The sequence below is a fragment of the Nycticebus coucang genome, chromosome 11 (genome assembly GCF_027406575.1).
Source record: "Nycticebus coucang isolate mNycCou1 chromosome 11, mNycCou1.pri, whole genome shotgun sequence".
Taxonomy (NCBI): domain Eukaryota; kingdom Metazoa; phylum Chordata; class Mammalia; order Primates; family Lorisidae; genus Nycticebus; species Nycticebus coucang.
The window spans coordinates 4,650,039-4,664,058 of record NC_069790.1 but is presented as its reverse complement, the minus strand read 5'-3'; the positions used below and the strand labels follow the sequence as shown (position 1 = coordinate 4,664,058).

The 14,020-nt window shown below is 47.3% G+C and overlaps 1 protein-coding gene across 10 annotated transcripts in view; it reads right to left on the bottom strand.

The window, feature by feature from the left end:
• Positions 1 to 372: 372 nt before the first annotated feature.
• Positions 373 to 14,020, bottom strand: part of COBL (cordon-bleu WH2 repeat protein) — a 288,304-nt gene continuing 274,656 nt past the window's right edge. For all 10 annotated transcript variants that reach the window (XM_053609595.1, XM_053609596.1, XM_053609587.1 and 7 more), the window contains 2 exons: positions 13,562 to 13,825; positions 373 to 1,940 (listed from right to left, as the gene is read on the bottom strand). In XM_053609595.1, the coding sequence (XP_053465570.1) occupies positions 1,923 to 1,940; positions 13,562 to 13,825 (282 nt within the window). In that variant the 3' untranslated portion in view covers positions 373 to 1,922. The remainder of the gene's footprint in view (positions 1,941 to 13,561; positions 13,826 to 14,020) is intronic.

Genomic DNA, 14,020 nt, shown 5'->3' with positions numbered 1-14,020 from the left:
GCTCTGCTCTCTGCCAGTAATACATCTGCCCTTGGTGTGACCCTCACTCCTTGCAGGATTTTGCTCAAATGTCACCTCCTTGAAGCCTTTCCTCATCACTCTCTTTGACTCTTCCGTGTTCCTTTCCTGATCATTTTTCTCCTTTGCACTTACCAGCATCTAAATATCCTCAACACTTTGCTTATTTATCTTGTTTACGGTCTGTCTCCATGGGGCTTCTCCTCTGCGTGGCTACCTGCTGTATATGACCCAGTGACAGACCAGAGAGTCGGGAGTATCCAGGAGTATCTTTTGACTGAATAAGTGAATCCCTTTGTCCTATTTTTGAGGTGGGGTATCCAAACAAATGGCAGATGAAATTCACACAACACCTCCAATTTGATTTCCTTTTATTTGTGGCACTGAAAGACAAATAATAGACAGCTGTGATTAAGAGCAATTGGCTGGTAGCTCTGGCCTCACTGAGAGAGGTGAGTAACATTAATCCGAGAGTGGAACAGAGCTTTCATTCCACCTGGTGCCTGGATATGAGCTAATAGTGAACATTAGGATGATCTCGCCATGTTTGTTTTATACTAAGGTAGAGAATTTACTTCATAGACTTCTTGATTTCTAGTACTCATCTTTAAGAGTTTTTTTTTTTTCAATATAACAAAATGTTTTAGAGATATACAGTACATGAAAAATCACTGCTGCAGTTAAACTTCATTATAAATACTGGTGGCTGAGCACCATGCACTGGGAGAAGATGCTATAAACACTAGGGGGCCACTGAGTTGTTGGACGAGAGCTTTGAGACTGAAAAACCTGTTAAACACTCAGCACAACTTTGATCTGAGCTGTGTGGCATGGAGCTCTCAGTAGCCCTGCTCCTGGGCCTATGTGGGGTCTCAGTGGGCTCTGAGGAAAGTCAGCAGGCTCCGCACACAAGCCCCTTCAGGGAGGCCTGCTCCACTTCACAGCCTGCTGGAGAACAGCTGTCCAGGTGGGCGCCAACTACCTACTTGGTGTCACTCTGATCTCAGCCACCTGCCACCTTTGGAGGACTCAGAAATCCCTGGCCACACAATCACGAGTGATTGTTTTCTAGATGGCCGTAGGTGACATTTTAAACTCTTACTTGGTTAGATCACGGTCCCTGACTCTCTGTGAGGTGTTAGTGCCAAATACATGGGTCATTATGAATGTTTTGAGACACACAAAAATCAAGAAACATAAAATCCATGCAGATGAAAACAAATGAAGCCCTCCCAGCAACACTGGTGAGCTGAGCAAGTTGAAACTTGCATGCATGAATCAGAAAGGACACTGTCGACTGTGTTTTTTAGAGGTACAATAATGGACCATAACACAGTCTGTCTCAAAACTTTCATAGTGACCCATGCATTTGAGGAAGAAGAATCAGTAGTTTAATTACCCAGCAAAGTCAGCTTTGAAAAGCCCCACCTCTTTTTATCCTACTACTCAAGCACATAGCATCATGTAACATTCAGATTGCTTCCACTGATTTACATATTTTCTCTCATATTCAAAGACCTTAAACCAGCAAATGGTTTAACATCTACATGTGGAAAAAAAGTCTCAAAGGTCCCAAATCAGTCTAAGGCATGTTTCTCTATACACTTTGCCCATAAATATAATTAAGTGCGAGTGCTGGGCTCCGGAATTTATATTCCCATCAACCTGCCAACAAGAATAGTTTATTGGCAGCCTAAAATATTCAGAGGCAAAACACATTTCCTTGGCACACGAGCCGTGGCACAGCAGCATTTTCCCCTCCCTTTGAACATACTGAAAATCAACCGCATGCGTTTTGGTCAGCTGATGAGAAGGTCATGGCAGATGTGATGTTCCTGGCCACGGGAATCCTCCAGTGTGCTTGTCCTGCAGGTGGGTGCTGCAGTTCTCTGGCCGCTGCTAACTCACACGAGCAAGGGCGTCTGCAGAGGAGAGAGACCCACAGTCACCCAGCGTCAGTCGATAAGCCCAGGCTGGGATGCCATCCTATTAACATTCCTGGAACAACTCGGATTTCGCACAGACACCTATCCCACTTACAGTTCCAAGGAATAACTTTCCTAAAACAAAAACATAATTAAATGTTTTCAGTGACTTGTTATTGCATTCAGACAAAAAAAAACAATGAACAACTGGAGCACCTGTGGATATACTGGCAGGCCCTTGCCATGCTCCCAGAGCCACCCCTCCCTCAGGCCTCCCTAGCTTGCTGTGGTGTCTGACTGGCTTGTCTCTCCCAGCCAAAGTGGGGCCCTCGAGGCGGGTCCCACAGTGGACTCGCCGGCACATCCCCAGTGGTACCCGGAGCTTGCTGGTGCCAGGTATCTGTAGGGTAAATGGACAAGATCCTATCCCATTGGCTGAGAAAGCTCAAACCTTTACTGTGAGTTCAGACTTGCATGGTCCTGTGACTGATGTGTAGAATTCAGGAGAAAATATTCCAGTGTCTCTAAAGGCAAAAGTCAAACCATACTTTCAAGCAAAGGGACAGACATGAAGCAACATAAGAAGGAACGTGGGATTTCTTGCTGATGTTTCACTGAGTTCGACACATTCTAAACTGAGCTGGGCCAGTCCCTCCCCTACCTCCAGAGGCTCTCTGGCCTCCAGGACAGAGTGCAAGTCTCTGGCACAGTGTGCGGGACCCGCGCAGCCAGGTCCCCACTCCCCTTGAAGTCCCATGTTCACACATTCGCAGTCCTTTGAGGCAAACACCCTCACCCTTCTGCACACAGGGTCTCTCTGGGGAGCTGCAACAGCAACCCGTGCTGAGGTGAGGTGACTTGGCAGTGCTGGTGGGGATGGAGCAGGCCAGAGAGAGGCTGAAGGCGCCATGCCCACCACGGACCCTGCACGGCACGCGCTCCACAGGCATGTGGCCTGAGGGAGGGTGGATGGCTATGGCTGTCACTGAGAAATGAAACACAGGTAAGGAGCGGGGCTCAGAGGTGTCGCACAAGACGCCTCTGCTCTGGGGCCCCCTGTGGCTGCTGGCAGGGACCGTGGACCTGAGTCTGAAGCAGAACAACTGGGCAGAGGCAGAGAGTCTGTGGCACTGGCAACTGGGTGAACAGAGCCAGAGAGGAAGGCAGGTCTGCAGTGAGAGGAAGTAGATTTGGGAGAGGTGAGAAGGGAGGCTAAACTGCAGAGGCCACGGGGAAGGGTTGGGGCAGGGCAGACACCGCCTGGGGCCCCTGGGGAGGCAAGGGTGAGAGGGCAGGGTGTGGGTATCAGCCAGGCTGAGATCTAAAAGTGTTATGAAAGTTGGGGAGCAAATGTGTCTTCATGGAGTATGTTGATTACATTTTCAAGTAACAGGCTCAATGTGTTTTTCTTCAGACTCTACACAGCTTCACAGGCCACATTCCTCTGACTTTGACACAACGGTTTTAATTGGTAATCTGACAAAAAGCACAAAAAAATTCATTAAAAGATGTCTAAAATGTCAAAAATAGGGAAAATTACATGTTGGTAGGTTGAAGAACATCATATTGTGCTGCTTCTTTGAAAATGCAGCCAGCATGCTGTCAAAACTAAGTCCCCCAACGTCCCCTGCTTCTTGGAAGCCTGCAGAAAGAAGGCCGAGCCCCGGGCTCAGCACCCCAGCATGGCAGCAGGAGGCAGCTATGTGCAGAACGCGCAATTTGGGCAGTTGTGGGGCTGCGGCACATGGGAGGATGGAGGCCTTTTAAAATACTTCACTGCTGTTACAGTAGAACCTCTGTAAGGTGACTCCCCACAGGACTGCGACAAACCAGGCAACATACAGAGGGCGTCAACGTAAGGAACTGGGCCTACTGTCCTGACATGCGCGTGTGGTACACGTCCTGTCTGAAAATCAGGTCAATTTAAGATGTTACAGGTCGACAGGTGGAGGTCATCAACTACGGAGGGTCTACTGTTATTTTCACAGTGTCATTGACATATTTAAAGTGTAAAATTTGATGTTCTGATAAACGTACATACCCATGAAATCACCATCACCACCACCACATCACTGAGCCTCTTCTCATTCCAAGAGTTTCCTCATCACCCTTTTTAATCCCACTCCCCTCCTCCTCCAATCCCCAGACAACCACTGATGACCACCTATCACTAGAGATTAGTTTCTATTTTCTAAAATTTTATATAAATGGACAAGACACTATATACTCTTTGATTTTGGCCTGGCTTCTTTCACTCGGCAAATACTTTGAAATTCATTTATGCTGTTGGATGTATCAATATTCTTTTTATTCTATGGAAATATTGCAATTTGTCTATTCATTATTCTGGCAATGGGCTCACAGCTGTTTTTAATTTGGGGGCAATTACAAATAAAGCTCCTGTGGACACCGTATGTGAATACGTCTTTGTGTGGACGTGCGCTCTCATTTCTCTTAGCTAAACACCAAAGACCAAAATGGCTGGATATGGTGGTTGTAGGTTTAACTTTTTAAGACTTTGTCAAAACTGTTTTCCAAATGGTTGAGCCATTCTACATTCCCACAGTTGATGAGAGTTCTAGTTGCTCCATATCCTTGTCGACACTCTGCATTGTCATTTTTAATGCAAGTTTTGCCGTGTGAGTGGTTATGTAGGGGAGTCTCACTGTGGCTTTGATTTCCTCTCCGTAGTGACCAGAGGTGCTGAGCATCTTCCTCTGTGCTGTCTGCATCTTTTGTCTTCTTGAATGGAGTGTCTACTCAAATCTTTTTGCCTTCTCTGTTGGGTTATTTGTTTGCTTATTATGGAGTATTGAGTGTTCTTTATGAATTCTGAATGCAAGCTTTTTATCAGATATATGCTTTGCCAGTTGTAGTATGTGGCTAGTATTTTTGTCCTCTGAACAGCATGCTCTTTTGAAGAGCAAGAGGTGCTAATTTTAATAAAGTCAAATTTATCAACTTGTGCTTTTATGGATTATGTTTTTGGTTTCAAATCGAAGAAACTTTTGGCTTGAGCCAAGGCCATAGGAATTTTTTCCTATTTTTTTTTTTTTTACAGTTTTACATTTAGATCTATAATTAATTTTGAGCATACGATGTGATGTATGGATCAAAGTTAACTATTATGCATATTCATGGCTGCAGCACCATTTGTTGAAAAAAAAAAAAAACTGACTCTTCTCCACTGAAATGCCTTTGTATCTTTGTTAAAAATCAGTTCCCATATACGTGGGTCTATTTCAGGACTCCCTAATCTGTTCCGTTGATATCATTATCTAGAGTGAGGTCAACAGTACACGGCCTTACTTACCACAGTGTTAATTATTATAAACACTGAAATCAGGAAGCAATAGTTCACCAATTTGGTTCTGCTTTTTCAAAGTAATTTTCACTACACTAAGCCTCTTGCATTTCTATGTGAATTTTAGAAGCTACTTGACAATTTCTATAAGAAGCTTACTTAAAAAAAAAATGCCTACTGGTATATTGATTAGGATTAATCTGAATAGATAGCTCATCCTGTGGAAAACAGACACCTTTTTCAAAACAAAGTATATATATGTGGACTGTATATATATATATCTACTATATATGTATATAGTATATATGTCCACTTATTTAGGCCTTTTAAGAAATTACCTCAGCAATGTTTCATGGTCTTGCATACCCTTGCTCAAATTTATCCTTAAGTAATTAATATTGTTGATGCTTCTGGTTTTTGTAATTGTATTGCTGTCTCCTGCAACTTTGCCAATATCTCTTGTTAAATTTGGAATGTTTTATAGATTGCAATGGGTTTCCCACTCTTAGGTCTATAAATAGTTTTCTTTCTTTCTTTTTTTTTCAAGCTGAATTCCACCTGCCTTCCTACCTTCCCTTTTATCTGATTGCAATGGCTAGAATTTCCAGCACAATGTTGAAGGGGAGCAGTGAGAACACATTTCTTTACATTGTCTTTGACCTGGGGCAGCACTCACCTTTCCCTCAGTGGTGGCTGCCTCTTGCCACTGATGCTTTTACCAGTTTGGGAACGTTCCTTTCTTTTCCTACTTTATATAGATGGAGGTTGGATGTTGTCAAATGCTTTTAATAGTCAATAGAGATTACCATGTCTTCTCTTTTTTAGTTTGTTAACACAGGGAATTAATTGGTTGTAAATGTAATCCAACCTTGTGATGTTGAAATAAACCCCTCTTGGTCTGGATATATTATCCCTTTATTATATACTATTAGGTTCAGTTTGTTAAATTTCTATTCATTTTTTGGTCTATGATTTTCTTTCTAGTAATGTCTTTGGCTTTGGTATCAGGTCACAGTGAATGAGTTGGGAAGTCCTCTCACCTCTTCAACTTTCTGGGTGAGTTTATGCAGCTGTTTGGCAAATATTATACATTTGGTAGAACTCACTACCAGTGAAACCACTTGAGCTGGAAGTTTTGTGTGTGTTAGGGGCAGGGTAGGAGGATTTTTCACTTACAGTTATGTTTCTTTAATAAATATAGAGCTATTAGATTACTACTTTTTTCTTTGAGTAAGCTTTGTGTTTTACAATTCACAAAGTTTGGTAGTTTGTGCCTTTCAAAGAATCTGTCCATTGCACAAGGCTGTTCACAGCAGCCCCTTATTACCCTTCCAATATCCGCAGAACTGCTGTGATGTTACTTCTCTCTTCTCTGATATTTGCAGATTGTTGTCTTTTTTCCTGGTAAATCTGACTACAGGTTTATCAATTTTATTGGTCTTATCGAAGGACAAGCTGTGGGTTTAACTGGTTTCCCTTTTTTATTTGGTGATCTCTGCTCTCACTTTTATCACTTACTCCTTCTGTTCACCGTAATTCTTGCTCTCCTTTTCCCTCTGAGCCCTTTCCTCTTGTCTGTCCACTTTCCGTTGGTGCTGTGGAACTGTACGCATTTTATGTAGTTTTTAAATTTACATTCAGCTCAGAATATTTTCTAATTTCCCTTTGATTTTTTTTCTTTGACCCATGGATTACTCACAATTGTGTCATTTCACTTTCTAGTATTTGGAGGATTTTCCAGAGATCATTTTGTTACTGGTTTCTAATGTGATGCAGCTGTGGTCACAGAATATACTTTGCATTACTTGGATCCCTTAGTAGAGAGATACCTTCTGTTTTGATACCCTCAGCCGCCAATCTAACACCTCTGTCCATTTGGGGGCAGTTCCGTTGATTTATTTCTAACTTGTAATGTTTCACATCGTTCTCCCTTTTGCTTGCCTGATAATGTGGTTGGAAGTCAGATACTGTCGGTTTCACCTGGGTGGGTGCTGGCTGTTTCTGTATTCCTACAGACATTCTCGAGCCATGTCTTGGAACCCAGTGGAAACAGTCTGATCCTTTCAGGTGACACTTTTAAGATGCGTTGGTCAGCACCAGAGCCTCGCAGTAACTGAGCCTAACTGCCACCCGTCTCCTGCTCCCCGCTGAGGAAACCCGTCTGAACACGCTGTCCAGCACCCCAGAGGCAGGAAGGTTCCAGTCTGGCTATGGGAACAGGCCGTCATCTTGGCCATGTTAACTCTCGCTGCTGCTCCATCTAACCCTGCCAGTTGGTTCTATCCCACCCCACCTGGCACGTGCTCATCAGGACCCTGCTGAACGCTCCAGGCGATTCTGCAGGTCTCTGGAATCCTCTCTGAGCTCCAGTGTCTGCAGACGTTAGCCATCTTGGCCCCTAGACTCTCTGCTCTGCCCCTCAGCTCAGGAGGGCTGCTGGTCTCTGTCGAGATCCCCTCTGCCTATGCCACAACCTGGAGACTGTTCCAGACCTGACGTTGGGGAATCGCAGGCCTCACCCCGTGCTTCTTGCATCTCAGGGATTGTTGCTCTTGACTGCCTGTCCACTAATGCAAAAACCATTGTCTCTTGTATTTTGTCTGAATTTCTGGTTGTTTTAGTTGGAATGGTAAATGAGTCACATAAACTCCGTTTTGGCCAGAAGCAGTGTTTCCCGGGGATAGTTTTTAAGCAGGTAAAAATTGAACCCATTTTACATGCTTGGTTTTATTCTTTCTTTTCCTTATGCACCGTCAGCAGCATTGACTGTTCCATTCCCACCGCTCTGGGTGAGCAGGGCGTCTTCTAACTTCTCCACTCTGCCCAGACTCTCCCTTCGTCAACCTCCTGACACGTGTGCACGTGCACCCCGGAGCCTGAGAGCTGGAGCCCCTACCTAACTACTTCAGGTTCATCCTTCCCCTAATACTTGTCCAAAACCAAATTCAAACTCACTGGTGTGAGACCTGTTAGGAGGGTTCTGAACTTATCAATGGCATCCTTAGGGTGTATTTCACTGTCTATAAATCTGTCTCAGTGTCAACTACAAAATACTAAACTCTAGTAACATGCATACTAAATTACTCAGGAGTAAAGTATATTAATGCTTAAATTGTACTTCAAATATGTAGGAAATAAAGCTTTGCGTGGGTGGGCAGAGGGGCGGATGGGTCAGCAGATATGGGATCAAACCAGTATAACAAGAAGTTATTATAAACTCTTCCTGGGGGTAGACGTAAGGGTGTTTACTGTACCCTTTCCGCTATCAACTTTTCATTATTTTTGACATTTTTCATTAAAAATGATGGAAAAAGTCCTTTATAAAACAGGAGTGACAAAATGGGCTTTGCTTTTAAACTGAATTTATCAGAGTCAGAGCAAGAGATAGTTGTGAGGCGTAGCTGGACTTCCTAGCAGATGGCTTTGAATTTCTGACGAAAGAAACCACAAATCCACCTGGATTTAAAACAAGAACATGTGCATAACAGTTATGAGTACACACTCTGGCATGCGGATCTGTATCCTGGCGGGGTGGTCCTGCAGAGCTGCTCCTCCCTCTGGCCCCTACTTCCTGTGAAATGGGCGTGACGGTGTTCACAGTGCCGTTTCCAAGGGGGCAGCTCAGAACCCCTCTGTGCAGGCTCAGTGGAGCATAGGGCTTGCAGTGTGCCTCCCACATGGCTGGGCTTAATAATGGCTCTGATGAAGGTCTGGGGATGGGACAGTCGACTGCTTGGGAACCCTTGGCTCTCCTAAAGCCCAGCATACTGGGTTAGGTCTCTTTTCAGATGCTGTTATGAGCTACTAGGGCAAACCTCTCAGGGCACCCAAGGATGAGCAGGAGTCTGGGCTGGTGGGGAGGTGAAAGGTTAGACAGTGATTAAGAGAGGGGCCAAGCATCTTCTGCCCTCACAGTAGTGGCCCTGATAAGGAACGGCCTGGCACCTGGGGGTCAGTGCTGGTGAGTATCTGGGCTGGTGGCCGTGCTGAACACTGGAGGGCATGCTCACCACCAACACCAACAGGGCAGCTGAATCCAGGTCTTAGTAATTTAAGAAAGAGGGAAAAGGAACAGTTCTGAAATTTGGCATAAAAAAGGAAATTGCAAAAGGAGAGCCCTGAAAAGATCTGGCCAGGCAACGACTCAACAAAAAGAGGTTGGTGATGCCACCAAGCCCCACAGCAGCACAGACCTATCCTGACACCAGGAATGCTGCCCTAAAGAGCCATGCTGCTAAGTGCCTGACATCTAAACTGAGGAAACAGATAGCTCTGCTGCCCTTACCAGCCTACCAGGATGGGTCTGACCTAACAGGGAGGAGGGTGGGTACCTGTCCGTGGAGGACAGGCCACAGGGCACAGCTTGGAAGCATCGCACCCAGAAGTCCCCTGGCATATAAAAGGGGTCAGGCTTCCTAAAGATCCTCTTTTTATTTTGGTTGAACAAAAAGAAAAATCGAAGAAGGAATAAGGCTCAAGTTTGAGTTTGCTTCCTTGCCTGCCAAGAAAAATAAGCTTCATATGGAAAAAGGTAAAATGTGCAGTGGTGATAGGGAAATGGTGTTTGGGGGAAGCAAAGAAATTGTATGAAAGCACCACCATTTCTGTTTAAGTTCCTGTCTTCCAGCCTGGACAGATTTGATCCCAGGCACTGAAGAGTGGCATGGGGCCCATGGCGGAAGCCTAGAGATGTGCAAAATCTCATCTTATTTCCAAGGAGAAAGGAAGGTGGGTTCTTGGCAAAACTTTATAATGATCATGAAACAATTGTGTTAATGTGTACACGGACACTGAGGTAGCGGGCCTGCAGGTGCACTGGTTGTGCAGCACACACACAAAGCCTGGGCTTGCATGTGCTCTCTCCCCGCCTCTCCTTCCAATAAACTACCCTGGAACACCCACGCTGTGCCGGGGAACTATGTGAGGTGCTGGTGATACAAGGGGCAAGACTCACAACCTGGAGGCCTGGAAAGGAAGGGAGGCATTGGGCAAAATCACAACAGTGTTGAGAGAAATCAGAGCTGGGGTTTGCACGATGAAGGAAGAATTACATGATGCTGTGACCAGAGCTGCCTGAAGCTTTCTGAGGAAGAACAGGATGGTGGCAGCAAGCACACTGTCCAGCTTTAGCCAATCCCCCACTGCGTGTGGCTCCTAGGGTGCCTGGGCCCCTCAGTTCCTAGGAAATGCGCCTGAATAGGCAGCTTGGCCCACACTCCAGGCACTCTAAAATAATGCGTCATCCAGAACAGATCAACACTGGCGGTCAGTGCTGTCCCACCAGTAACGGGACTGCGGGGCTGAGGGAGAAGAACTGAGTGGGTCTGCGCGGGGCTCCGGGGGAGTGGAGGTTCTGGGGGATGGACAGCAGAGCTACACGTGCCCTTATTTGGAGCTGGAAGCTTCTCTGACAGCCACAGACACTGAGGCAGAGATGGGATGATGAAAGCAGAAGGCAGATGAAATAGGAATTGCCTTGAAAAGCGGCAAAGTCACTGCTAAGGTGATCATTCCTCTGCATCACATGCCCCCTTTTGTGTGTCCTCACCGGCAGCACTACGCCAACACAAACCATGTGTGCACGTTATGGGGGGGCAGCCACCACTCCAGTCTGCCCACACTGTCCTGGTTTTTAGAACTAGAAGCGCCGTGTCCTGGAAAACCTCTGCGGAATAACCAGGCACCTCAGTGAAAGGAGGGAACTGTGCTGGTCAGAGAAACAGTGGCCTATGGCCTCCCACCTTGCAGCCCTCACAGCAGCCTCGGGGATCCCCGAGACCGAGGAAATTCTTCATCTGCTGAGCGTCTACGGAGAATCCAACCGACACTGCAGGGGTCGCAGAGCTCCTGCATTTATTGCATTCCTCAGGGGTAGCACAGCTCTAAAAGTCCAAGAAGTATAGGAAGCTACAGAAATAGTGAGAAGCAAAGCTTACATAATTTGATGTTCAAATGCTATAAAATCCACCAAAGTTTATTTCTACAAAAACAGCATAAAGCTCCATGGTCCACGCATAGCAGAGAAGTGCCATCTAACGGAGCTGGTTAGAAAAATTATAATGTATTGCCTGAACTGCATAAGTTTCCCTGATGCCACAGGTCCACTGCTCAACCCAAGTGAGCAGACAAGGCAGGCCGCCAGGAAGGAAGTCAGGCCGACACCCAGAGAAGAACCATCGGTTACACATGAGGCCACATCAGCCCCGCTGTACCTGCGCATCCCTGGGAGACGCTGAACAGAGACTGAGGGGCGAGGAGACCACTCAGTCCCCGACCTCCTGGGTCAAACTTTTTTCAGGTAATTCTGTGATAAAGCATGCAAGTAGGGGGTCACCGGGCAAAGGAGAATTGTAAGAGTTATGGGGACATGGTCTCCAATGTTGGGCTCAGTAACCCTTGTCACTCAGCACACAGGTTCCCATCCTGGCCAGCACTTTATGGCTGTAGTGAACTTTCCTGCAAGCACGCACATGTCCCGGGCACTGCCTCCCCATCAGCACGGCCCTGTCCCCGCTGCCTGCACAGCTCTCCCCACCTTCCTTCCCCAGCATACCTTCCTCTATTCTCTCAGACTATTGCCAAATTTTTTGTTTTTTTCCTTCTGGAAAGTGGAGGAAGGCATTTCTAGAGGAAGAAATCCTTAATAGCAAGGCTTAAGCCCCACCAGGCAAGGAGAAGAGAGGAAAAAGATCCACGAATCCAGGAAATGGTTGCGGGACAAAGTCTGCAGAGCAAGCAGGGGTCCTCAAACTTTTTAAACAGGGGGCCAGTTCACTGTCCCTCAGACCGTTGGAGGGCCAGACTATAGTTAAAAAAAAAAAACTATAAACAAATTACTATGCACACTGCACATATCTTATTTTGAAGTAAAACAACAAAATGGGAACAAATACAATCACACCGCCTCATGTGGCCGCGGGCCGCAGTTTGAGGACCCCTGGTAGGGAGTGCGGTCCTGGTCTTCACACGATTCCATTCAGTGCCACTCAAAGTGCAGCAGTGGCTGAAGGGAAAGACCACGTCGCAACCTTCCTGCGAAGCTACTGAGAAAACCTGTGAAGGTTGCACCTTCATAGGCTCAGACCCCTGAAAACTGACCCAGGACGCAGGTGTCCTGCAGACTTCATAGTGACATACAGCATTAGACTCAGAAACACGCCTGGGGACCCACCAGGCCATCGAAGTTGATGGGGACCATGTTGCTTCTGACGTCTCCAGAAAGGCTTTGAGCCGTCCAGCCCTTGAAATTTGCTACTGCCCCATGTTTGGGGCACAGAGAACGCCCCGCAGCCATGTCCCTCAGACCTGTGCTCTCAGGACGCTTTTGAGCCATTTGCCCCAACTTCCTCATTTCCCCCTCATTGTACCTAAGTACATAAATTCATCAACACATACATTCCATAAAAATACAACAGCATAAATAATGTCAAAAGCTCTCAAAAAATTTTAATTGTCCCCCACCGTCTCCCAAGGAGACAGTGTGACATTTGCCACCATCCCTCCTCTGTGGCTAAGGATAGTCATGTTCCGCCATCCAGGGTAAGGCTGTGCACTGGACGACCTGCTGGCCCCGGGTGATGCCTCAGGTCCCTGCTCAGAGCCACACTCACAGCTGTGTACACTTCACTCCCACACCAAGGCAAGTTCTAGGGGGCTGGAAACAATCTGTCAGAAAGCAGGCTCTCGCTGCCTCCCCATCATTAGCTTAGCTCCCCAAACCCGCAACAACAGAGGGCTAGGCCACCCATTGAGTCATGCTGGAGCTTAACCAGGTCTCAGAAGCCACTGGGTCCAAGTGTCCTTTTAACGTGGGGATCCCAATGCAGGGGACACAGACTCTCCACACTTAGGGACCAGGCGCAGACCAGTGTGCAACTGCACAGAAGGAACCAGGAAGCACCAGCTCTGCCGTGGGACTCGGGCTCACAAGTGGCCTGGCAACATGCACGGGGGAGGAACGGAAGGACAGCGAGGGCCTTTGCATCTGCAGCGTGCGCTGCACAGACTGTCCATAAGGTCCCTGGCACAGCACAGCTGCAGGTGCCTGGCTCAGATTCCCCTTCTGTCACCCAGGAGCTGAGGACCGGGGTGGGCACCTACCATGCGGAGGCTGACTTTGTCACCTGCAGAACAGAACCTGCATGTGTCTCTGGCATGTGTGAGGGACGCAGTGCCACCAGCTCCCCTACCTCATCCCATTGCACCCTACCCGCCTGTGCCCTGCTCCCGTCATGGGCGGGTGCACTCCTGGATCTGAGCTGCACCACCTGGCGCTCCCTCAGCACCCCCGGCCCCCGCACACAGGCACCATCACCTTTCTCAATCTCGCAGCCCCTGTGCCAGAGCGGATGGCATCCATCAAGGCTTGCCTGGCGTCCACTGGGTTGCCGAGGGTGCCCATGTTGAATCTGGAAGCCGTCCTAGATGTGGACAAAGCCTGGGAGGCTGGCGGGGGTGAAGGGGGCACAGCTGGTGGGGGCACAAGGCCGAGGTCATTTTGCGGAGGATTTTCCATGCTCTGCGCAGACAGCGTGGCATTTCGGAAGCTTCGGAGCTCCTCAGAGGTGAAGGATGACACCTGCCAAAGAGATAGTTAAATGGCTGCAGCAGCGGGAATGCTCACGCCTCCCAACACACACGTGCAGTCCTGATGCCCAAGGTGATGGGCAAGGTAAGCACTTGGGGAGGTGATTAGATCCTGAGGGTGGAGCCCTCAAGGATGGGATTAGTGCCCTTACAACATGCAACGAAAAGGACCCAGACAGCTCCCTGT